This window comes from Crinia signifera, chromosome 5, assembly GCF_055691185.1.
Source record: "Crinia signifera chromosome 5, ASM5569118v1, whole genome shotgun sequence".
NCBI lineage: Eukaryota > Metazoa > Chordata > Amphibia > Anura > Myobatrachidae > Crinia > Crinia signifera.
In genome coordinates this window covers 285,824,473-285,851,008 of record NC_139221.1, presented here as the reverse complement: position 1 = coordinate 285,851,008, position 26,536 = coordinate 285,824,473, and the positions used below count along the sequence as shown (strand labels likewise).

The 26,536-nt window shown below is 39.5% G+C and overlaps 1 protein-coding gene across 2 annotated transcripts in view; it reads left to right on the top strand.

Moving 5' to 3' along the window:
- AHR (aryl hydrocarbon receptor) overlaps positions 1-8,693 on the top strand; it is a 119,328-nt gene extending 110,635 nt beyond the window's left edge. For both annotated transcript variants that reach the window (XM_083189152.1, XM_083189153.1), the window contains one exon: positions 2,534-8,693. In XM_083189152.1, the coding sequence (XP_083045278.1) occupies positions 2,534-2,707 (174 nt within the window). In that variant the 3' untranslated portion in view covers positions 2,708-8,693. The remainder of the gene's footprint in view (positions 1-2,533) is intronic.
- Positions 8,694-26,536: the final 17,843 nt, after the last annotated feature.

Genomic DNA, 26,536 nt, shown 5'->3' with positions numbered 1-26,536 from the left:
CATCCATTACACAAAGAGGAACCTATCCCTGCAATGTAAGGAGCTGCAAAACCTGTGCCCATATCCTCACTACAGACAGTGTACGGATCCCCAACACACAACAGGACTATAAGATCCCAGGGACATTCACATGTTCTACTACCAATGTAGTGTACCTGATTCTGTGCACCAAATGTCCTATTGGGGGTCTGTATGTTGGAGAAACAGGACAAAAACTTAAGGCAAGGATGAGGTCCCATCGCCACACAATAAAGGAAAAAAAGACACACTTTCCTGTGGCCAAACATTTCTGCAGCCCAGGACACAATCAGGATCATATGAAAGTGATTATACTAAAAGGAAATTTCAAATCACAAAGAGACAGGAGGGTCTGGGAATACAAATTAATGACAACGTTTGACACCCTTAACACAGGACTGAATCTATCCGAGGGATTTATGGCCCACTACAACATCTGAGGAATCTGGCCCAGAGAGAGTGAGGGCATCGGAGCTCTAACTCTGGTCTGTCATCAACTTAGAGACAATAAAACTTTCACACTACTTATCTACAAACCAATTAAGGACTCAATTTACAAGCTCATTCTGTTATTTTGTTTTGTTTTGATCTTAAGAATGTCCATCTATCACATCTTGTTCCTACTCTGCTGTGTATATATATGTGGTTCTTCACACACCTTGTTATACCATGCCTGAGGAAGAGACTTAAGAAGTCTCGAAAGCTTGCATTTTAACAACATTTATTTTTGTTAGCCATTAAAAGGTATCATATTTGCTAGATTGCTATTTTGTTTTTCTCACTGAGGAACAATAAAACTTTTCTTATCAACTGGCTAACACGGTACCAAACTTTTTTCTTTTGTAGAAATGTACGTGTACGCTTACCAAAATGTGATGTCTTTATCCATTGCTGGGAGCTTAGTTCTAGCGACAGATAAGTTGACAACAGGAAGACTCTATCTGCACTTATAACTTTAGATCGAAGAATTAAAGGTTCTAATACCAGACATTTTTGAAAACACTACAGTAAATGCTAGCAGCAGTGTTCTATTATATGGAAATAACCACGTGGGTTAGCTTGGAATGACATTTTTCATGGTGTCATTATGGGGTATTGTGTGTAGAATTTTGAGGGGAAAAAATTAATCCATTTTGCAATCAGGCTGTAACATAATAAAATGTGGAAAAAGTGAAGCGCTGTGAATACTTTCCGGATCCTTTGTATCAGTGCTGAAATGCAGAGCACACTGTGCTAGAAGCACCGCAGCAGAGGGTGGCACCTCAGGCGGGGAAGAACAACTGTACAGGCTTTGAAAGTTGCGGAGTGCTAGAATTAACAGACATACAGAAGTACATGGCATAGGACTTCCTCTAGACCAGTGGTGTCAAACTCATGGCCCTCCAGCTGTTGTGGAACTACACATCCCAGCATGCCCTGCCACAGTTTTAGCTATCCATTATATAAAATCTGTGGCAGGGCATGCTGGGATGTGTAGTTCCATAACAGCTGGAGTGCCATGAGTTTGACACCACTGCTCTAGACTATATTTAAAATGGACATAAATATACTCAGTTAGGATTCAATTGTGTTTTAGCTATTAATATACAAACAGTAACAGGACTTGATTGTTACCCGACTTTATGCTATGGCCATTGCAATGCTAAAAAAAACACTACATAGAAAGAGTTTCAAAGTAGAAAATAGAGTTGTTGTTTTTTTTACACAATATTTTTTATTTAAATTCATATAACAAATGTGAGCGACTCCCGCATTTTTAGCCAATATTTTGCATTTCTCTCACAGAGATGTTGGCAGTCATATTTTACTCATCTCTCATAGAGATGTTGGCATTTTTAGCTGATATGTTTTCGCATCTCTCACAGAGACGTTGGCACTCAAAGGGTCAATAACAGAGTTGACATACTGCAAAATTAATGAGGACGTATTGTAATAATAGTAGCAATAATAATAAACAATAGGTAGATTACCAGATTTTGTTGCAGGAAGGTCAAAGTGCCCAATTCAGACTTGATTGCAGGTTAAACATGTTCTCAAAGTAGTCAAAACCATGTGCACTGGAGGTGGAAAGATGTAACATGTGCAGGGAGTGTCAGATTTGGGTGTGGTGTGTTCAAACTGTATCTGTATTGTAGTCTAAAAATAAAGTAGCCAGTATTTACACTGCACAGAAACAAAATAACTCCTCCAAATCTAACTCTCTCTGCACATGTTACATTTGCCCCACCTGCTGTGCACATGGTTTTGCCTATATTGAGAACACATTTGTCCCAGTCCAATTAGGCCCAAGTGAGGAGTAACAGCCTGAAAGAGAGAGGGTTCAGCGTTTGAGAACCTCTCACGGGTTCGCAGGTTATAGAGTAGGCAAATCGGTGACAAACCCTAGCCCATGCCTTTATGCCGGCCATGTCTTCTCTTCAGCCTAAATGATCGATTCAGTGCCCCAAAAAATACAAAAACGTCTGTGATTCTGCGAGTGTGGTGGTAATATGTATTCTCTTTTTTTTCCCCCCAGCAATTTCAAAATGGTTTTGGTGGTGGAAACGTAAATGAAACCTATACAGCACCAATAGATGTGGTAAATAGCACCCAGGCTGCCACACATCTACCAGCTGCTCATCATCATCATCCTCATCCTTCCATGAACTCCAAACTTTACCCTGACTTACCATCAAGTGGATTCATGTAACAGTGCGGAGAGCAGCCGGTGTGTGCTCTGTTGAGGGTGTTTCTGTTGGCCTCGATAAACAAAGACTTCACGCTGAAAATGCTTTAAAATCCAGATTACATCCTAAAGAGTTTGTTTGGACTATTTGCACTTCGTAGGCCATCGTCGGCATACAGATTGGACTGGGCTGGCCAGGCCATACCCGGATGTAGAGAAGAACGTATTTAGGAAAACTGAAGAGGCTCTGGTTTTCCCCCCACTTACTAAAAGTACATATTATTTTCAGTGGAATTTTATGTCGGTGTATTTTTGCATTACAGTCCTGTAATATATAACAGCATAAGATAAGTGACAAGGCAAACATTTTAGTTTCCCCTTCACTATTGTATAATACAAATTGTTCCTTAATAGAGCACTTATGCCCTTTGCATATTATGGCATGTTAAATCTTTTTTATAAGAGAGCTTTTCATACCTAAATCATTTTATGCCTTTTTAGAAGGAAAAATGTCACCTAACGAAAGCACTTACTTTCAAGTGGCAATTCTGTTCACTGTGTCTCCAACTTCTTTGCACTGTCTGATAGACTGGATTAGTAACAATGTGAGACTTTATTCTGTTTCTTTATATTTCTGTCTTTTCACATAGAATTTATAACCTGTACATGTAATGTGTCCCGAAGTAGTTGTGATGTATTCTACCACTGGAATTTTAATTTAGGCTGTTCATTTAAAAGAATTGACCGTTCAGTTTCTCAGATCCTAAAGATTCTAATTATATGATGTAAGATCGTTTTCCTTTTTTATGTTCAAATGCACCTTTTGCAGCTGCACATAAGTAGCATCTTCTGTTATCGGTGGTCCATCTTAAACCATTATTTATATACCATCCAAACCGACAGGCTCAGATTCCCTGTTAAAGAGAGCAGAGAGATATTTGTGGTTCTCAAAGAAGGTACATATGTTTTTGTTTCTGATGTCTTTTCTACACATATATTTTGCATCAGGGAACAGGGCTGTCCTAAAACAGAATACCTGACATCAGATTGCCCCCTGTTTTGTTCCACTGTATGTTTGCGTAGAGCACCAGTGTGCACATCTCCAGCTCCTCTTGTGCAGGTTCACCTCGCCTCAACTCTTGTTGTTGCTGCCTGGAGACTGATGTAAAGACGCCCCCGTACACACAACCTCCGTCACATCCATCTAGCCTTAGACCAAGAGTTGGCTACAGGGAATCTTTTAGCTGCTGAACAACTAACACAGTTTGTTTTGCGCAATTATGTTGCCTACTGGTTGCTTGTTAAGCTAGATCTGCCCGTGGTAACATGTGACAGGAGGTTTTTATTCCCTGTCAGAATATCCTACTGTCAGGTAACCAAACACTACGATTAGTTTTTTTTGTAATATGGATGCGCCACTGTGCAGTCTAAATTCTTAATAGAAATGGCAATGTACAATTGATGTTACCACCTCATAAGGCTTTTTAAAGAAATTTAAAGGGACATTTTCCTTGATGCTGTTTACATTTCCATATTGGTTGTAGGCAACTTTAGGCAAAAGTTATCTCTTTAAATCACTTTTCTGTTTTTTTTTGTAGATGGTAGACACGTTTCAATTTTCCATCATTGAAACTGTTGCAGATTAGTTACATGATCAGGGGTATTAAGTAATCTGTACTGTATCATCAGATGAAACATTTAAGTGCTAGGGAAGATTCTTGTGTTGCCTAGTATGATTTTTTTTATTTATTTTTTTAAATTGTATAGATACACAAAGTGCACTCTCCTTCTTTGTAATGTTTACATGAAGGTACCCCCTATTTTATAAAGTCAAAATGAAAATGCTCATTCTTTTATGGTGATTTACACTTACATAGAAACCATTTCTTCAGAATGCAACTTATTTCCCAATGAAAGTGTTAAAGAATCTTTTATGTAAATAATTTTTTGAAATAGTACGCTTATATTAGATGCCCGTTTATATTGGAATTAGTTCATTTCTACCTTCTAAATAAAGCTTCATTAATGTTTTACAAGAGCCTTTATACCAACCGCTAGCAGTTGCATACAATCAAGCATACAGCTGTGCAGTCTCCATACTCAAACCCGTGCAGTAGAATTTGTCGTACGGCATAATTAGGTAGATTTCCAGGTTGTTGTGTCATTGGGTGCCACTTTTGCTGAAAGTAGATACCAATGGATTTCTGCCCTGCTAGAACTGCCCCTGTTAGCTGCAGGTGAGGCTGTTGTGATGTGTAACAACTCTGTTTTGCGAAGCACTAGGCCCCAGATACTTACAGAATAGTATAGGAAAGTCTTGAAAAACGTGGTACGTATAAATCCTTTGCCTTATGCGACAACTCACTGCCCCAACAACACAAGAACTGTTCAGTAAATGATTTATCATGGCTAAGCAGCAGGCCTACATCACCATGGGCTTGGCCAAAGTCAGGTTGTGTGGTGGGAAACACTCTGCCAGTAGAGACTGGAGCCAGGGGAACTCATTCTTTGAAAAGACGATTCAAATGCTAGAGGAGATGGAAAGGCGGAGGTGTTATAGCAACATATCCATGATAATGACTTAAGTTTTTTATTAGGTGCTCGACAAACACATACAAATGTATGCATATGCTGTATGGCGTGCCAGGCTGGGACTATTCATACACCGCGATTCATTGCTATGGTCATGCACATGTGCGGTCATTTGTGAGCACGCATGGCACAACTCCCCTTTAAAATGAAAGCGAGCAGGGCCCTCTTCCCTCATGCTTTTCCTTCTCTTAAGGTGCTCATACACGGTACATTTGTTGGGTGTGATGAGATGCGCGCTCCCGTCACACATCTCATCGCACAGCTCAAAAAGTATGTGCTGCACATACTTATTGTACTAGATCTCATCTCATCGCATTACAAAACCTATGCAATGAGATGAGATGCGATATTGTATAAAATAATTGTACCATGTATGGGCACCTTTAGTTACCCAAATCCTGCCGTTTTCTGCAAGGCTGATACTTATACCAGTGTCCTCTGCTGATGCAGCAGTATTTATGTACCCTGTACTTGTCCTCTATTGTATTCAACTGTAACTCACTGTTTTTGCTTATTCCTTTATATAACCTGTAATTTCGCACTGTGGATCCCTGGTGACGCCATATAAATAAAGGATAAAAATAACTACATTGCATTGCGGCAAAGACGCTGGCTACAATCTGTATTGATGTGATTTGTGGGTGTCCACACGCTTTTGGCCATGTTGTGTATGTTAGTTTGGGTCTTACTTATGAATATCTGCATTTTTTCTCATATAAAGTATATCTGCTTGTCACAGCAATTAGATACCCTTTTTGGCAGATAATTATCAATATAGTTTTGCTTAGACAGTGCATCCAATCAGAGGCGTTCATGACAATGGGGGTATTTTGGTTCCCCATCATCGATGCGATTTGCCATTCCAGAATGACATATCTCATCTGCCAGCATTGTGTGTTTTTCCTTACAACCCCATTCATTCCCAAAACAGACAAACTCCAGCGTCACTTTATTCACTTTGAAACAATTTGCTTCCAAATTGACCGGGAATAAAGAAGGAGCATGATTTCCCCAGCAGGGCTGTTATCAATTGTTTCCGATACTATTGCCATCCTGTGGTGGCATTCATTATAGAAAGCTTCATTATTTTTTTTACGTTTGATAACTAGACATTTTGCATTCTCCACATACAGCTAGGAGTATTTATTGGAATGCAGCAATAAATCGGTATAATAAATTCTGCAAAAATGAGCGTGTTCACAGGATTTAAGCGCATGAAGTCTGATTAAATGAGCCTCGTGGTCCATTGCATTAATAGGTTTTGAAGATGCTGATAAGCCTTACTAGAGAACTGTCATTTGTGTCCTTTTTGTATTGTGTTAAGTTTTAAATAATTCAGTTGAGAATTTTGCTACTTCTGCAGCTGCATAAGCCGATACCGTAGGGTGCTGTGATACAGGACTGGGAACCACTGGTTGAACTTCTAGATCACAATAATGTACCACACACCTGCTTCATTATTGCTTAACACTTAAAATATTGTCTCAAGAATAAACTGTTTCAATAGTTTTAGCAACACAATGCAGTTTTAATCAATGGGATTGTTTACATTTAAACAAAATACCACTTTTATCTTTAATGTCACAGTTTGTTGTGTAAAATCTGTTCGCATCAGTCACCGACACTTCGTGCCTCATGATGTCGCTGGTTCCTGGTGAATTATTGACTGCATTCTTATAAATAATAACCCAAAATGGCTACCTTCTATGTGGGCACTAATTTAAATTGTTTTAAATTGTTACTTGACTGAGACTTATTGTATATGATTAGATATGAACTTAAAGGTTTTTTTTTTATTTTTTAAAGCCCATTAAAATGAACGCCCTACAAAATTAAAAACTTCATGTAAGTTTCGCCAACTTTTTTAATGGTAGTTTTATTCTAATCTCACATTTTAAGATTTGATCTTACATCTTTTAAATTGATCACCCCCTTCAAATCCCCCAGATCAATGATTTGCCTTCAATTAACTAATTCAATTTTGTGTAAACCAGAGATCAATAGAACACTTTTGAAGTAAGGAGAGTGACGTTTTGTAACATATTAATCTTACACATGCTCCTTTCTCCATACGAGACTGGGGATCCAAACATTGCATTGATATAGGAAAGCCTCTCCAAGCACCAGGAAAATTTACCTGTGCCTTATCTTGTGTTTTTATGTATTATTTACATATGTATGTGTGTGTCAATGTATGTGTGTGTGTGTATGTATATATATATATATATATATATATATATATATATATATATATATATATATTCTTCCATACACACAATAAAGACTCTATGCAATGTTTTCGACTGTGTCAACCTGTCCAATTACCGAGGAAGGCATATGCATTAGTGTTTTCTTGTACAGTAGAAATGAAACAGTATTGAGATTTTTCTTTGGTTATTACGTACTGAATAAAAATATAACATTGTGCTATGTTTTAGGCTGTTTTTGTTTTATTTTATTTTTTTGCCTTTAAAAAAAAAAAAAAAGCAGTGATCCAGTATGGATTATTAAATATAAAAACATCCACTAGAGTTTGACTTATTTTAGTCCATGCTTGCTTGGAATGAAGGATTCCCTGGTTGAATTTATTATCTATTATCCTCCAAGCTTTGGTTTAAAAGTGTTGCCATCACTGAACATTAAGAGCCTATGATGGAAGTTGCTCTGTTATATGCCTGTTACACTAAACATGCCCAAATGCAAGACTTTTTTTTTTAACATTATTAAAAAAAAAATTGTAAAAAAAAAAAAAAAATTGAAGGCATCGTCATGTGTAATTATTGTTTGCATTTTATTCTCCAACTTTTCTATTTGCAAATGGCACCAATGTTGGCTAAAGATATATCTTTAATTCATAATCTCTTGTGAAAATTGTGTTCTGAACAAAAAGAAAACAAGAATCACAGTGAAGGCTGCTTTTGAGTTGGAGCATTACTAGTGTGCGAATTGTTACAGTTACTATACCTGCTGAATTATAATTTTTTTTTCATGATGTAAAGTGTAAACACAGTTCTGTTCATGTATAGTTGCAGAGATTTTTGTGACGTCAAGACTTCTCTAACACTTTTTTGTTTTGTTTTCATAAGTCTTGTCTTTCACAAAGGTTTAAAAATCAAATTTTTAAAAGAATACGGCTTTGTATTTTTTTTATCTAAAAAAAATCATTTGAATTGTAGATGCAAAAATGTTTTAAATAATAAAAATGTGTCTGTTAAAGTGATGACATTGTGTGTGCTGTGTAACTTATATGTCATGAACAAAAGCAGATTTCTATGTAATATTATAATTCTGAAACTATTAGCCAAGGTATGGCAGAAAAAAAATACTTCACATAAATTGTATTCTGTGTAATTATAATGATGCAGAAAACAACGGAAGAAATGTCAGTTGTGTGTGTGTGTGTGTGTGTGTGTGTGTGTGTGTGTGTGTGTGTGTGTGTGTGTGTGTGTGTGTGTGTGTGTGTGTGGTTTTTCTTTTTTTTTTTAGTCTTTTTTTTTTTTAAATATTGTTTATTAAAAAAGACAATATTTTAGACTGGAATCGATTCACTTTGGCAAATGCACAGTGTTCATTACCATTAAAATACTTCCACAAATACAAATGTTATTAGCTTTGCATGAAAAATTTATTTTGGAAAAATAAAAATGCATATTCTTATACTCTATTTGTGTGAGGCAACATCACACATACTACATATTTTAGCAGTGACGCTGTATATGGATCTGAGAATTTCTTAATACTATGTAAAAGTGAACCTGATTCCTACACACAGAGAACTCTGTGATTTTGTGGGTTCAACTGATGTTTCTGAAAAATCAACCTTTGGTCCTGATTCTGAGTTGCAAGCATATTACCAGAGATGAGACTCTTTTTTTTATTTTTTATTTTTTTGCTGGCTGTAGCAAAAATCCTTAAAATCTAATACAGCGCATGCATCCTGCAAGGTGTACACCCTGTAACTTGACAGGAGCTGATTGGCCGGTGCGTTATCACCTTCCACTTTATCACTTCACCAGGCTTAATAAATTTGCCACTCAGAAATGTGTGCATTCTTGGCAGGTGAATGGGTGGTGAGTATTCAGTCGCACAAAGATGGTTCATCTTATGTAAGTGTATCAGGAGTGTTGTTGAGCTGGTTGAGTACAGAGTCGCTTCATCGCTCACAGTGGAGGTAATATTCTGACTGGGAATCTGCACCTAGCATAGAGCTGAAGCAAGTTTTGATAGTTCGACCCATGTTTGTGCCTAAAGATGCTCAAAGTGGGCATAACAGTTTTGCACAGTCATACGCACATTTGTATACGTTGAAGGGCTGATTAGCATAGTCATGGAAGTGTGCAACTCCGAATTATACCCTTAATGTCCCTTCCTAATGATTAGATGCTTCTTAAGAATGCTGATTCTTCCACAAAATGTTGACTCCGTGATGTCTACCGTTCTTTGTGATTTGATAGGTTGAATTCTCTGAAATATTGGTTCAGCCAACAACATTGTCTTTGGATTTCTGTCTGTGGGAGGCTTGGCACACTTTAATGAAAGCTTCATTTATGGATTTGTTTCTCTCACAATAAAGCTATAGAAAGGTATTTAATGCTGTCCTTAACTACAGCAATGCTGCCATTACCAACAGCATTTAAGGCTTTCAGATATTACTTTTTTTTTAAGGTTTGATCTACTTGAAAACGGACATAGATTGTCAAATTCACGGCCGTTTTCCGAAAATTCACTAACAATTTTGCCAGTTTCAGGACTTTCCGACACTTGACTGTCAATACTTTAAATACCAACAGACAAATTATTGTTAGGAAATGGGATTTTGACTGTTGGGACGTTCTGAAAGTCGGAATCTCTGATTGAATATCTGGTTGTACATCAGACAAACCAAATACGTGTTGTTCATATCACTAAGTGCCAAACCTGCGGTACTGGTTTACGGACTGCTAATCTTAAACATTAAAATGCTGTACATTATATATCTAAAACGGCTTGTTGCAGTTCATTGAAACAACAGATCGTAGTGGCCCTTATATAATATGTGTTCTTCAATTATAACAGTGGCCCTGGTTTAAGTTGGACCACAAATCCACTTGCACCATGTAAAATTCGACTTGGTAAAGTTAGTGGCACTGTGCACACACACACAGCTTACTCCTATAGTTTGTGTTTAGTGTATCTTACACTTTTGACCATTGTGCCGAGAGTTGGCTGGCAGAGGGATGTTTATAAACTCCATAGATCGATTAAGTTGTTACTCACATAAAATTATATGTGGTCATTAGGTCGACTGCCAACAGGTTGACCTCTATTGGTCGATAGTCAATAGCTCGACACATCAAAAAGGTTAACATGAGGGAATTTTTTTTTTTTTTTTAATATAAACCAGCTTGTTCATTCTTTGCCATCCCAGTGGGCAAAGAGGGTAAATACAATAGTGTGCCGAGCTGTGTGAAACTCATGTCGACCTTTTGACCATGAAAACCTTTTTTATTAGTCAACCTTTTCACTGCTGACCAATAGTGGTCAACTTAGACATTGCCTAATGACCCATACCTCTTAAAAGATGCATCTTTTAATTGAGGGATGGGGCATGTAACTGGCATCCCCTTTGCTTGTCAAAGCTTCCATTTTGAAGAGGACAGACAATTTAATTTTTGTTTTTTTGGTCAGTTGAAGCTATTTTATATGCAAGTGGCAAATATCTTATGATACGTAACTCCGAATACAGCCCCATAAATGTGAGTCTAGGAACACATTGTGTACCCAAAAGTCGCAATTTTACATGTAGCAATAAATCAGGCCCACTGGCGTTTTTTTGTTTGTTTGTTTGTTTGTTTTGTTTGTTTGTTACTTTTTCTCTACCGTCCAATGGGATAGCAGTATTGGATGTTTCCTTTTTATCTTGTGGTTTTTTTTTTTCTCCTCCATTTTGCATTGTTTGCAGAAATCATGGCCTTCAGTTAAAATCTGTAAGACGTTATATATCATAATAAAATCTTCACAGAATGTAATTTATTGATGTATGTCTGTTATTTTTCATCTTCCTTTTAGCAATGATCTGTAGTATATATAAACTGATGTCATCTCTTATAATTGATATGTTCTGATGCCATCACTTTAGTGTTACTTATCAAAGCTTTTGCGTTATAGTGAATAATGCAGAATACAGTAAACTTAATTTGTAAATGATTGCAGTTACTTGGCCTCACCTCAGATTTCTGTTATGAATTAAACCATTCAAACCATTTAGATGGGTAGATCAAAACATGGAGAGAGGGAGAAGTACCCAATCAGTAAACCCCCAGCTGCCATGTTACAGGCTGTTAGAAAAATGACAGGAGTTAGTTGGTTGGTAACATAGAAACACAATTTGACGGCAGATAAGAACCACTTGGCCCATCTAGTCTGCCCCTTTTTTAAACATGTTACCTCAAACCATATTTGATACTTATTTCTTTGTAAGGATATCAATATGCCTATCCCAAGCATGTTTTAAATTGCTCTATTGTATTTGCCTCTACCACCTCTGTTGTGAGGCTATTCCACTTATCTACTACCCTTTCCGTGAAGTAATTTTCCCCAAGTTTCCCCTTATTCTTCCTCCCTCTAATTTCAGTGCATGTCCTTGTGTTCTGTTGTTCCTTTTCCTATGAAGAATGTCTCCCACCTGTACCTTGTTAAAACCCTTAGTAATTTATTAATTAGAACTGTGTTTTACTGGCCTCAGACAACCTGGAAACGACAAACCCCGACTAGCTCCACCACCTATTAAAAAAGACCCCTGAAAGATGGCACCTTTTGTGAGAATTTTTTTTTTTCCCCCACAGTTATTAATTTATGTAGGCATTTTATCTGCCAATATGGCAGCTCATAGAACAGACAAAGGCAAATCAATATATTGGCATATCAACTTGCTCACAAAACTTTTTTTTTTTTCATTATTCTTATTATATCTAAGTGGTATTTGAGTTTTCATATTGTCTCTAATGCCCAATACACACAGCTATTACATAAGCAAAATGGAATGGACATCGAACAGTTTTCAATACATTCAATGTCGATTTGATCCTCATGCGCTGCACCACGGCATCAAAATCTAGTAGAATAATAGACTGTGGGCAAGACTATATACATATAGTACAGATCTATACTGTACAGTCCAAATCGAATGCGTTTTGCTTGCCGTTCAATTTGATTATGATTCGATCCCGATCGAATCACAAGCAAAATCGCACCGTGGGAACACCCCGTAAAAGGTTTTAATGTCATGCCACATAACAAGTTTAGCACCTGTGCCTGCATTAACAATGACCAGGACCTCTTCCTTCTTGGCAGCTATGTGTGGCATTTTTAGCCTTTGATTGCGAAACCTTTGCAAGTTGGCATCAGGATTTCTAGATGAATAGTTAACCAGAGCTGCAACACAAATCTGCTAACCCGATGAATCCAAGGGCCGTAAGTGACCAGGTTGGCAAATCATTGCGAAATGATGTGGTTTGAGCGAAAGAATGACATGACCTTATTTTTTGCATGTGGGTGCCTAAGGCTCCAAGCTTCGCTGAGATTAAATGTCCCTGTATGATATTATTAATCCAGGACGCTTTTCCTCTCCCATACAATCTATCTAAATGGCATTTAAAACCACAGATTCCCTGTTGCTGTTATTTAGCATGGATTGGGATTGGACCCTTCCCTACTCAAGTTTAAATATTCTGACATAGTCCAATTTGTTTCCAGTCTATTAGCCTACCTGAATTTTTTTTGTCAGATACAAAACTACCGCAAACACAGGGAGAACGCATGGCACCTGTAATAGAGCAATGCTAACCACTGTGACCAGAGTACCTCATCATTATTGTCCTTTGATACATTGCTAGTTCAGAGGGAGCATATAGCAGTACACATTGACAAATACAAGCTTTGTCATCCATATTTCCAAACACAACAATTACTGGGAAGAAAATAGCTGATCGTCGCTGATGTCTACCTTGGGTATGTTGACCATTTCAAGATGTCCCCATCATTGCCGACCTAGATAATGTCTACCCAGTATCCGCATACCGATGTACCCTCCCCTCACCACTGATAAATTGGAAACATGGAAATTAAAGAAAAAAAAAACATTTCAAGTTCGATTTTGACACATTTTTCAGTCTTTGAAGAAGAAACACATCACCGTGGTATTTTTTCTTCCTCCGCTATGCACCAAAGTAGGGGCAGTGCTCTATGGATGAGACATATGGCAAACAATATACCATCCTTGTTTCATTGGATCTTAGAATCTCCATCTGCTGAGTCTTCCACATAATTTTCGGCAAATTCTAGGTGAGATTTAAAAAGTTTTCATCCAACTGATTTTTTTTTTCTTCTTCTGAAAAGCTTTAGTTTTGGCGATTGTTGTCCCACATACAGTTTAACTCTGTCATGGAAGATTATACCGGTCAGACTTGGTAATGCCCTATCACTAGCCTCCACTCCATATTCTACCATTTTTATAATCGATGCAAAAGTGCTCAAAGGTTTTAACATTTAATATCTTCTATTCCTTGAATGGTGCTTTTGTGTCAATTTAAATTCAGGTTATTAAGGTTTTCAAAGATTATATAGAAGCACAATCACTTCAAACAAGGAAGAGGGGATTTACATATCAAAAATGGGAGGAGACAGTCAAGCCTAAAGTGTATCTAATAAGCATAGAACCACTTGTCATGCAGAAAAGTACAACCTAATATAGAACACAGGGGTAGATATATGAAGTACAGATGTAGTGCCGCTCATCCAGCGCCGGGGCTTGCCAGACCACCCCCGCTGGCGAGCGGCGCAACATCTGGGATGCGCAGTTTCCCGTCGGCAGGGTGGGACAGGAACCCTGCCCATCTCCGCTTTTGTAGCCTGTGGCAGACACCACAGGCTACAGCATCAGGTCTTTGAGGGCGGACACTTCATGGCATTTTGCCCCACCTCCTTCAAAACACCCGCAATCATAGCATTATGTCTTTGATGGGGCAAGGCGTTGATGTGTGATACAAAAGACATTAATAGCAGGAAACAATCAGGGATGGGCTAGAGCAGCAGTGGTGGCCTCCTGTCATACACTGACAGTGATTTAATCGGCTCTTTTCTGTAGACATCCTTTTGCAATTCCAACCAAAGAACAGGCAGTGTCCTCCAACCAAAAGTCATATAATTCAGTGCGCAGCAGCAACAGCATTCAATGGCCCTATAGCTGTAAAATCGTAGTGGCCTGGGGGCAGGTGGCACACTGCCCAGCCCGTCACCGCATACCCAAGATGCAGAAGAAACAGGAATTCCTGTACCTACATCTATCTATTTTTACTAGAAGTGCAATAATTTAAATATGTGCACTTTTAAGCTTTAGTTAAATTTTAAGGTAATTATATTTGTTAGTGTTGGACTTTGAATAATAACCGCATTTAATATGTGTGCGTGTGTGTTTATAGTGTGTGAGTCCTAATTGCATTGCTTACGCCTGCCAAGAATGAAATTGTATAAGTCCTCTAGATCCCAGTCGTTTGTTTTACATTTCTGTTCAACAGACCTCCCAAATAGTACATATCTGGCAGGAGTTTGTGTGTTCTATTCCTCTCTGCATGTTGTGGAAAGCTAATTGTATATTCTAGTGTTTTATCATGTTTTTATTGCTTTTATGTCAAGATGCTTTTGCCAAATCAGCCCACAATAAACAACATGTCCTGAATGATCATTTGTAGCTACTGTAAATTGTTTAAGATTAACTCTACAAGAAAAAGATACATTCGCTATCAGCTAGTGTGACCTCAAGCTATCCAAAAAATTGAAGACAAAATGTTCTGTATTTCATAACAGTGCTATTTACGAATTATTGGTTTCTGTTTAAAAAAAAAAAAAAAAAAACATTTTGGGCGCTGACCCTGATTAATAGTGTATCCAACATACCCCTGAATGTCCGTATTGCATTTGCTGTACTTTTTGTAACTACTACCACGGGCAATTAAACCATGAAGGTTTCGAATATGTAATGAATACAATGAATTGTGTAAAATGCATATTTCGTTGCCAGTGGCTGCTCCAGAGGGTCGGAGGAGGGGAGAGGGCGGACGGGCTGTAGCACAGTCCACAATTCAAATATGGGAGCCACACCAACTGTTACTCCAAACACTGTCAACAAGTGGTTGTTGCTTATACCAGATTATTTCTATCATGCTCTAGAATACAATAGAGACATGGTAGCTGGAATCTAGTTGGTATGGCCGACATCTCCACTTGTCTGTTTTAGAAACTTTCGTAAATCTAGTCTTGATTACTATGCAAATGCTATCCATAATGAATAGCAAGGAGCACTGCTGTTTTACCAGGGTGCCAGGGTGTGCTGGAATTTGTAGTTACACAAGAGCTGGAGGACCGCATGTTGAATAACTCTGCACTGCAGTGGTCAAGCTTTGTGGTAAAATTGCATTGAAATCTGCATCTTTAACTTTTATGAAAGCATTATTCTGTAATTACACCAGTGGCCTATAAAAGTGTCATAGAGTCCTAATCTGGATGCTTATAAAGAGACCCGGTCTTTTTATCATATTGAGGCCTTTCTGGGAAGTTCTTTTATAACACGCTCCAAACTCTGTTAAAAGGCCACTATGAACACTCTGGGGCAAAACAAACACCAATATCTCCATTATATCCTGCTGACTGCTGGTGAGAGGTCCAAGGAGAATCCAGCATGGCCATCTAAATATCAAGTCCCCACCAGAGCCTGCTTTAAGGGCAGTGGAACAGCCATGCTGTATAGGGACTTTGTGGATTCTGGGCCTGCATCCAAATTACCGGATATTTCATGCTTTTTTCCACAGCCGTAGTTGCAACTTACTACTTAAGGTGGCAAGTCGATCTTCTTAAAGAGAACTACCATTTACCAGATGATTACAACAATATTCATCTTGAAGATGGCAGACAACTTTCAGCATTATTACAGAATGCATCAGACCTTTAAGCAGACGTTGGCCAGGCACAGAAATTTCTATGCAATGTCATATTCAATTCTAATGAGGATAGAGATGAAACCCCAATGAGAGAAGAACTCCGAAAACAAAATTTAGTTGGTGTTTATTATTGACATTCAAGTCCTTCACCAGCGAAGGTTGAGTACATTACAGGTACCTGTGGACCTTAGCACCTTCTTAAATATAAATAATCTATAGATTCTAAGTTTTCGAGCAGGGCCCTCCTACCTCTATGTCGGGTTTTTTTCTACCCAGTTTGTTTAATCACTGTTGTTTCCAATTGTAAAGAGCAACGGAATATGCTGCGCTATATAAGAAACTATAAATAAATAATAATAAATATAATCCTTATTAATGTTAATGGCTATTGATGTGTACTAGGCTCAAATAGCCCAATCTCCTCCTTGCTCCTTTATATAGAAATACTGTTTGGTCTATGCCGACTCGCCTATACTTACTAGTTGTTTTGAATGTGGTTAAACTTAAGTTCTGGTTCGTTAATTCTTACTTTGCAAATACAACATTCACATGCAGTGCAGGCCAAATATTATCTTGGCTAATGACTTAAGATTCTAATGGGTTCATAGTTACTATGTATTCTATTTTACATTAATCAATTGTACTTTTTATGTTTTAGTCCCTTACTGTGATGCCGCCCCCTTCAACTCCCCCTGTCTGGGGGTGTCTCATCCAGTAGGGCTGCCTATGATACCTGTCACCAGAGATAGGAGGAGGGGGGGAAATAAAGCCTCCCTGTATGGTTTGGGGATGAAGTAAAAACCATAACAGTCCAGACCATAAGAGGAGGCTGTAATCTCCCCTTCCCCATGTTGAGGGTGAAAGCTATCACAGTCACTCAAAGGCAGTCACTGATTGGCTCCTTCTGATTGGTGCTCCATAAATTTGCTCCTCTGGTTTTGCACACTCTCTAGAAATGTTCAATTCAGATACAAAACTAAAGTTAGATTTTGTTTTATTTGTTCTCTCCTTTATCCACTGAAACGATTATCTGCGAGCACTGAATTGTCTACAGCAGTGCAGTGTTTGTGAGTGACCTGAATTTTTTTTTCTAACGAAGTAAGTAGCCGTTGAAGGGAAGGGATCAGGGAAGCTGGCCGGTTTCCAAAGCAAACACGGGAGAGCTGAAGACTGCAGTGCTAAGCTGCTCTCTTTTTGTTACTAAAGCCAAACTCAGTGGGATGTTATGTAAGCACTGAATTGCTGGCATTTACTCTGCGCTGTGGTTTCCCCCAAAACCCCACCCCACCCCTTTTGTGCCAGTCTCACAGCAGACATTTAAAAGCAAAAGGGAGGAGAGTTCTTTTACTGTAAACATTAACATACAAAATCACTCCAGTTTGACACAAAAACTATTACAGATAAATGAGGAAAAATGAAGGACATCGTTGAATGTTGCAGATGCAGCCTTTCTACATATTGTTCTATCTAATAAGCTGCAATAAAATCTGCTCCATATGCATATCACTATGCATGCACGTGTGAACTTCAGTTCAAATAAGCTTTAAACAATGCAGAAATAAGGATCTTGGATTTTTAACCGAATCATATTCTTCAAATTTTTAAATTGGTTTGGGGCAGAAAAATTAACGAGACGTGTCTGAGTTTTGGCTTCTTTTTGTAGCAACAGACGTTCAGACAAAGCTTTACACGTACAGTAATAATCTGAGCCTCTGGCTATAATATTTGCATCAGCTTCAGCTGCATTTGTTTACAGTAGTGCACAGTGACTACAGCACACAGCTATTAACCACAAGCAAAGCTTAGTCATCTACAAATGTACTGGACTGACATTTTGGGAGGCAATGCTGGAGAGGTGGACACAAGTGGGAGTTTCAGATAGGGAACTATGCCCTGTCCCAATCTCGGGCCAGTTTTTCAATCCTAGGATTCAGGATTGAAAAAAAAAGTGCAATCAGGGGATACAGGGATTGACTTATTGGTGGCAATGGCAGGAAGCAGCAGGACTCCACCCTCCTCCCACCCATTAGTCCTGGTGTCGGGCTGCCCAGCTTGAGCTCTGACAGCTGGGGTCAGGGGCAGACATACAGTATCTGAGCCTTCTGCTGCTTGGGGCTACCCAGCATTAGAAAAAAATGCTGGGTAAAAAAAAGAAACCGGGCATGCACTGATTAATCCTGAAATCCCAGGATTCAAATACCACCAATTCTCAGCCAAAATGGATTTTTATTAAAGATTTTGTTCAAATACAGCAGTATGTAAAATTTCAGTTCTGTGCAATGTCAGCTCGGATAGCTATTAGTATATGTCCTAGGTCATAGCAATCTGCCTTTGCAAGAACAGGTGGATATATGAAACCGGTCAAACGTGGGGACTCATGGAGTCTGACATGTAAGACTTCATATGCAAGTTCAAAGACTTCCTCCCATATGGCCTTATTCTAGTTCACTCTTAGAGGCAAATTCCTTTTCAGATGGACAAAATGCAGATGTAACAGGTGCAGATAGAATTCGATTTGGGTGAGTTATTTTGTTTCTGTGCAGGGAAAATACTGACTGCTTTATTTTTACACTGCAATATAGAGCTCTCTTTGAAGAAAAACCCCACCCAAATCTAACTCTCTCTGCACCTGTTATATCTGACCCACCAAAACACATGGTTTTGTCCATCTGAGAAGGAATTTGCCTCTAAGAGTGAACTAGAATAAGGCCCATAGTGAGCAGATCTTAGGGCAAGCCCAAAATACATGAAAGATGTCAATCTCCAAATAATTCTTTCAGCAGATCTTCGACTGTTTGGGACAAATTTTATGCAACTTGGCTGGGAAAAAATAAAATCTGTGTATTAATTTAAACTGCATCTCAAGATGATTGTTACATTTAGTAAATCTATGGCTTCTAAGGTAAATTGCCTCCCATTGTGGTTAAGAAAATGTACGGTTTAAATCCGCTTCCCACTGTGACTGTGTATGTGTTTTATTCTCTAAGTCCTTACCCTGTCTCATAATATACCAAAATCTTATAGATCCTCTGACATTTAGGTTAGATTATTTTCTGCAATACAGTATGTTAAGTGAAGGGAGCGTGAAAGAACCCGAGGAACGAATCAGAGAGGAAATTCAATGGCTAATATGGGAATTTGTAAACAATTGTGGAGTAGATTGAATTGAGCGTGGAGAGAAAAAAGGGGGTAATTGTCCACTATATCAGCAACGGATACCCAAGTCGAGATGTTTAAATCCGAAATGAGTCTGGAGAGGGCTGTCAGTGATGGTTGACAAGGAGGTAAAGAGTGTTATTTAGTCATAATCACTGTAGCATCCCCCACGCCTTAAGGAAATCAGATATAGCTCTGGGAGCATCCTGGGAAATAAGACATAGTTGGACAGGGTTCCATAATAAATCCATTAAGGAAAATTGCTTATAAAGAGCTTTCTCTAAATCCACCCATGGTTTGGTGCCAGCAGGGAGGGACCAATCGATAAACTGAGCTACTAGCTACAAGCCTATAAATACACTTTAAGATTGGGCACCTCTAACCCAACCACCCACCCACTTCTATTTCTGGACCATCGAGACTAAGCAATCTGAGAAGGTTTGGATTTCCAAATATACTTCAATACCAGCGTGTGGGCCTGGCCAAGAAACTTTTGAGATACTAAATAGGTTATTTTATGGAACAAATACATCAGCTTTGGTAGGAGAGACATTTTAAATGCAGCTAATCTGATTAACCACGATACCGCAAAACTCATCCAACTCCACAGCAATATGTCAATCTGATTTAATAGGGGCATATAGTTAATCTCTGTTTTTTTTAGTTACAGAGTTAGGGATGGTGATTCCTAGATATAGAATATTATAATTTTTCCATGTATATTTATAATGTAATTTAAGAGTAGCTTAAAGGTCAGGGACATAATGAAAGGACAGTGCTTCTGTATTGGTTGTATTTAATTTGTAAAAAGAGGCAGCACTATAGAGATATATATATATATAATATCATGCAGAATGGGCAAGAAAGAGTCCGGTTTAGTCACAGTTTCCGCAAAAAAAGTTATTTGGCCGGTGTTTGGAGCATAGAGGGAGACCATTGTTATTTCATTATCATTCAATTTTCCTAACAAGACCAAGTAATGGCCATCTTTATCTGAGACCTGAGAATAGTCACTCCGTGTCTCTTAAATGGACCATTTGCATAATAAGCTGTAGGGCAGTGTTTTTCAACCACTGTGCCGTGCCACACTAGTGTGCCTTGAGCTGTTCTCAAGTGTACCCCCAGATCTAGAGATACCCAAACCAGTTTACAGCCACCACCAGTTCAAATGTTATTTACTGGTCTCTTCTTTTCATGTAAAGGGCCAATGTATTTTATTTTTGATACCTGTTGGGACCAGTGTGATTGTTTTTTATATGGGGGCCAATAGGTTTGTTTTTTTTCTCCTGTGGGGGGCCAATGTGTTTTGCCATGTGGGGATCTCATGGTGTGCCTTGGCAATTTTAAGATCTTATTTAGTGTGCCGCAAGGTAAAAAGGTTGAAAATCACTGCTGTAAGGTATCGCGTGTTATGGAGAATTGGAGGGGCCAGAGAGGAGAAGTGACTAATCTGTAGGGCAACAACCTGTCTCCAAAGCTAGTCATCATTTGTTAGGGAATTTAGACCATGTACATTTAGTGAGTAAAGCTTAACCATTGCAGAGTAGTATACAATCTAATTCAAGTTCAAATAGGTCCCTCCTTGACACTAAGCTCCCAAATAAAATGGTTGAAAACCCCCCCAAAAAATGGGTATTTGAAAAGCATATACTAAAATATACAGGAAAATATGAACAGAAATTGCTTAGTAGTTAGGGCTAAAGTGTTTGTGACAAACAAAATTTGGTGACAAATCCAAAAACATTGGGGGTGGCCAAGAATGGTATCCTCCCATACAGAAATAATTATATTCAAAAACATATAGCAATAGCTCTAGATTTTTTAATGTTGTCAAATAAAACAGAATAAAATAGACTGGCTTTTACATGTTGACCAGCTAAAACCTGGTGTGATGTTACGACTACACCTTTAACAAAGCGAATACTAATAAAAATGATAACATCTTAGTAAGAGAAACACTTAAAGGTCAAGAATCTAAGAACATATAATAGTAGCACAAAAACATATAAACTTTCTGACTATATACTTTAAAGGACTCACATCATTGAAGCAATAACCATATATCTTAAAGAAACAGGAAGATAAATAAAGGAGTCTCTAGATCATGGGTCCTCAAACTGCGGCCCTCCAGATGTTTTGAAACTACAAATCCCAGCATGCCTTGCCACAGTTTTGCTATAAATGAGTGTTAAAACTGTGGCAAGGCATGCTGGGATTTGTAGTTTCACAACATCTGGAGGGCCGCAGTTTGAGGACTCATGCTCTAGATCATATAGCGTTAAGTCAGCAGGACAGTTTATACAATAATGTTGGAACCTGTAAACTAAAAAAATATTAGTAAAAACCTGAACAGAGAGACCCGATGAAAACACATGGCCATTCAAGCCTTCCGATAAAGTATTAAACAAGCCTCTCTCACAGACATGTCGGTTCATCCCACTGATCCTTGTTCAGAGTTTCCTGGAGGTCGCTCTAGAAAGACAACTATGTCCCAATCAGCTAATATTTTCACTCCTGCATCAAATGAAGAAATAACATACATGGAGGAATTATAGTGAATAATTATCTTGACCGGGAAGCCCCACCTATACTGTATATCATTGTCTCGCAGCACTGAATGTGAAAAGATTGTTTCTTAGCCAATGTATAAGGAGACAGATCAGAGAAAATCTGGAGACCTCCCAGAACATCAGAACCCTTTGCTTGTCTCACAGCTTTTAAAGATCCTTTCTTTAACATGATAAAAAATGTATTCTCATCAGTATGTCCCTAGTGAAATTACGTGATCCTCTCTCGGCCTTGGCAAACAATGAATGTGATTCATGAGAATCGCAGATGGTGGAATGGTTAGCATTACTGCCTCACAGCGCTGAGGTCATGGGTTCGATACCCACCATGGCCCTCACTGTGCGGAGTTTGTATATTCTCCCCGTGTTTGTGTGGGTTTCCTCTGGGTACTCCGGTTTCCTCCCACAATCCAAAAATATGCAGGTACGTTAATTGGCTCCCAACAAAATTAACCCTAGAATGTGTGTGTGTGTACATGTGGTAGGGAATATAGATTGTAAGCTCCACTGGAGCAGGGACTGATGTGAATGTCCAACTATACTGTGTAAAGCGCTGCGGAATATGTGTGCGCTATATAAGAAACTGTTAATAAATAAATTAATGAGAAGGTCTTGATCCGTTCTCAAGGGGAGCAGTTTCTGAAAATGTTTGGTAACATAGTCTTGAAGCTCAGCTGGTGCCACTGAGTCTGGAATCCCCCTAATCTTGAGGTTGTTAACACTCGAACGGTCCGTTAGATCAACCAGTCTAACCCGAGTAGAGGCCATCTCCGTCTGCAGCTCTGAGTGGGCAATAAAAAGATGACAATGCAATGACACAATTTCCTGCATCTTGCCTTTGAGAACCCTGACACGCAGCTCCCCCTGCCCGCCTCTGTGCGCCCCCCTGGCTCCTGGCTCCCTCTGCCTGCAGCTTCCCAAGTGTTGCATGCGATTTATCACATGCAAAACTTGCCACATCAAGTGCCTAATCATGCCAGAACCCTCCAGAGGAGCTGCCAGGGAAGTCAGGCCTAATGTATGGGGGCCTTAAGAAAATCCAGAGGGTAGAGGGTCACATGGGCCTGTGCTAACCATGTTGTTTCTGATTTTTTTTAAGTAGACCAGCAGCCCAGCAGGAGAGGAGCCAACAGCTGGCAAGCACTAGGACCCTAACATCATCTTCCACGCATGCGCGGCACCACAAATCCCAGCACAGTCCTGAATGCTGGCACACACAGCAAATGAGTGATGCAGCAAGGAGAAAAGCAGTGGTGGCCAGCCAGGTCAGTTATTAATGGGAGGGGCAGAGGTAAAGTAATACCGAAGCTCAGCTGGCAAAACTGGATTGGGGGAGCACAGGGGGAATGTACAATGTCCCACTGTGCATGATCCACTGACCTACAGTACTGTGACCCTGGTCATGTGGTCATGTCTCACTACCAGGGGAATAACTCGTACCTTGTAGGCCCCATAGAAAAATCTTGGCAGCCCCCTCCCATTGTACATACCTACAATACCCATTAGGGGAGCAAGAGAGAGTATGGGAGTGAAATACAAGAAGGATGTGAGGAGAGACAGAGAAAAAAAAGAGAGAGTGGAGTTAGAAAGAGCGGTAGAGAAATGAGGGGTTATGGGTGGGGGTAGAGAGAGGGGAATTCATGGAAAAAGAATGAGAGAGAGAGGACTGAAAAAGAGATAGTGAGAGATGGGGATGGGGAGAGAGTGTCAGAGAGAGACAGTGTCAGGGGGAGAAAGAAAGAAACCGTGTCAGAGAGAGAGAAAATGTCATGAAGTAAGAGAGAGAAAGTGTTAGGGAGAGAACATAAATCAAGAGTATAGAAGAGACGGGAGTGATGGGTGAGAGACAGCCAGAGAGAGAAAGGAAGAGGAGAAGGGGGATAGATAGTGGGGGTGAGAGAGAGGGGGAAAGCGTAAGATAGTGTGTCAGAGAAAAAGATAAATGGTGTCAGGGAGAGAGATATGGTGTCAGAGGGAGAGCGGTTGGGGGGAGACACTGTCATAGAGAGAGTGAGGTAGAGAAAGTGCCAGAAAAAGAGAGAGGGATGAATGCAGTGTCAGGGTGTGAGACGGTGTTAGGGAAAGAGAAAGGGTGTCAGGTAGAGAGATATGGTGTCAGTGGGAGAGGGAGGTAGAGAAAGTGCCAGAAAAAGAGAGAGGGAGGAATGCAGTGTCAGGGTGTGAGAGGGTGTTAGGGAAAAATAAAGGGTGTCAGGAAGGAAGTGAAAAAAGCAAGAGAGAGTTACGGAGAAAAAGAGAGAAGAGAGTGGAAGTGAGAGAGAGAGGGGGAAGATAAAGAGGAGAGGGAGATAGAGAGTGATGGTGGGTGTATAGAGGGGAAAGAGAGAGATGAGAAAGAGACAAAAAGGAGAGAGAGGCTGAGAGAGTGAGAAGATCCGTGCAATGCTTTAGACCAGGGCTGGGCAATTGCGGCCCTCCAGATGTTGATGAACTACACATCCCAGCATGCCTTGCATCAGTTTCAGCATGGCCACATAGCAAAACTAATGCAAAGCATCCTGGGATGTGTAGTTCATCAAAATCTGGAGGGCCGCAATTGCCCAGCCCTGCTTTAGGGCCATACGTATTTGGCTGCCGGGAAACTCGGCAATCAAATAGGTATTACTTAAACATCTGAAAATACGAATCCCGAGAACTCGACTGCTTTCTAAATTAGCTGAGCTCTTGGCCGTATTTTTGGCCGATTGTGGCTGATCTCGTTTGCACTCCTCTTACACTGTACAGTATACATGTCCCTCTTTCACACCGTGGGCCAGATTCTCTAAGCTTCAAAAGTGATAAAAAGGAGAGTGATAAACAGCCAGCCAATCAGCTCCTGTCTGACATTTTTCAAACACAGTCTGTGACATGGCAGGTCGGAGCTGATTGGCTGGCTGTTTATCACTCTCCAGTTCATCACTTTTGAAGCTTAGAGAAGCTAGCCCTTTGTATTTATCCCTCACAGTCACCCGAGTATACTGTATTTCGCACAGCCACTTACTCACCCAATGTGTATGGGCCATTGACATCCTGTTTACTGTATGTCCCTTTGTCACTCTGTATGTGCACTGTGTAAACCTGTGTATATTAACCTGTGTATGTCCCTTTTAAAGAGATTACCTTTTTCTGGTAGAGCTGCACCAAAGTCCATAATGTCAGTAACCTCTGCCCTTCCCCTATAATGGTGCCCCCCCCCCCCCCCCCCCACTATGATATTCTTCTGGATGTACGCCCCTGTAATATAATATATATGTTTGTACTGTACATACAATAGCAAGAGTAAGAAATATCAAACAGTGGAAATTCAGGCAGAATATCATTAAGGACTTTGGGGGTTGTTTTGGTTCACTCTTTCTGACAAAATCCTTCTTAGATGGACAAAACCATGTGCACTGCAGGGGGGCAGATGTAACTTAGAATTAGATTTGGGTGGGGTTTTACTTCAAAGTGAGATCTATATTGCAGTGTAAAAATAAAGCAGCCAGTATTTACCCTGCACAAAATCACTCAAATCTAATTTTCTCTGCACATTTTACATCTGCCCCCCTGCAGTGCACATGGTTTTGTCCATCTAAGAAGGATTTTGTCAGAGTGAACCAAAATAACCCCCTTTGTCCCAATAGGATGAATTTATTTACTTTATCTGCTTGTGGTTTTTTTTTTCACTGTATAATGTAAGTAGCGTGTTGTGAAGTAGCGCCTATAATCCTCCATTATCACTGCTTCATACATCTACCTCTAAATATCTGGGCTCTGGGTATTGCAAGGGGTCTGGCGAGCTATGGAGGGGGATACATGTCTACTTTTCCAGTTATACCTATGGTAATTTCCATTCATTTTGTATGAGGATATATATAGACATGTCTTCCAGATTAACCCATAACATCTCCCCCACCCCACCTCCCTGGCCTTTATTATAACTCAGGACCACTTTATGTCTTGGCGGCCTTGTGTATAAATGTTATGAGTAGATTATTTATGTTAGAAAGTGAGTTAATGGTCCTAATGGCTTATTTATGGACTGATCTGAATCTTGCCATGCCACAATGACATCATACATCACCTTTAACGATAGTATACATTGTCTTACAATTAGGCTTTGCTCACAAGCTCTTTATTGTGGTAAGATTTATCATTCCTTGTTTACACTGACAGAGGAGCTCTAGGAGGGGGCAAAGAGATTCCGGGGGCAAAGAATGAAAGTAATGAGACTGCACTAAATGGCACAGGGCATCCCAGTGCTTCCTCTTTAAACATTTCTGCCTCACAGCACAGAGGTCAAGGGGGAGATTTACTAAGATGGGAGTTTTATGTTAAATGCTTTTGCCATAGATGGGGGAGAACCAGATGGTTTTCCACCATCAATAATGCACTAGCAAAGGTTTTTTTAACAAAGGTTCTGTACACGTTGCTTAGCTCAGGCCGAGACACTCCCACAAAGCCGCGCCTCTATGCTCCTATTGGCCAATATCCTACTTCATTGTAAAGCAGAGGTTACCATCAGTGAGTAAATCCCTTGCAGATGGGATTTACTCAGCACACTACCGTGGTTACCTATTAATGGT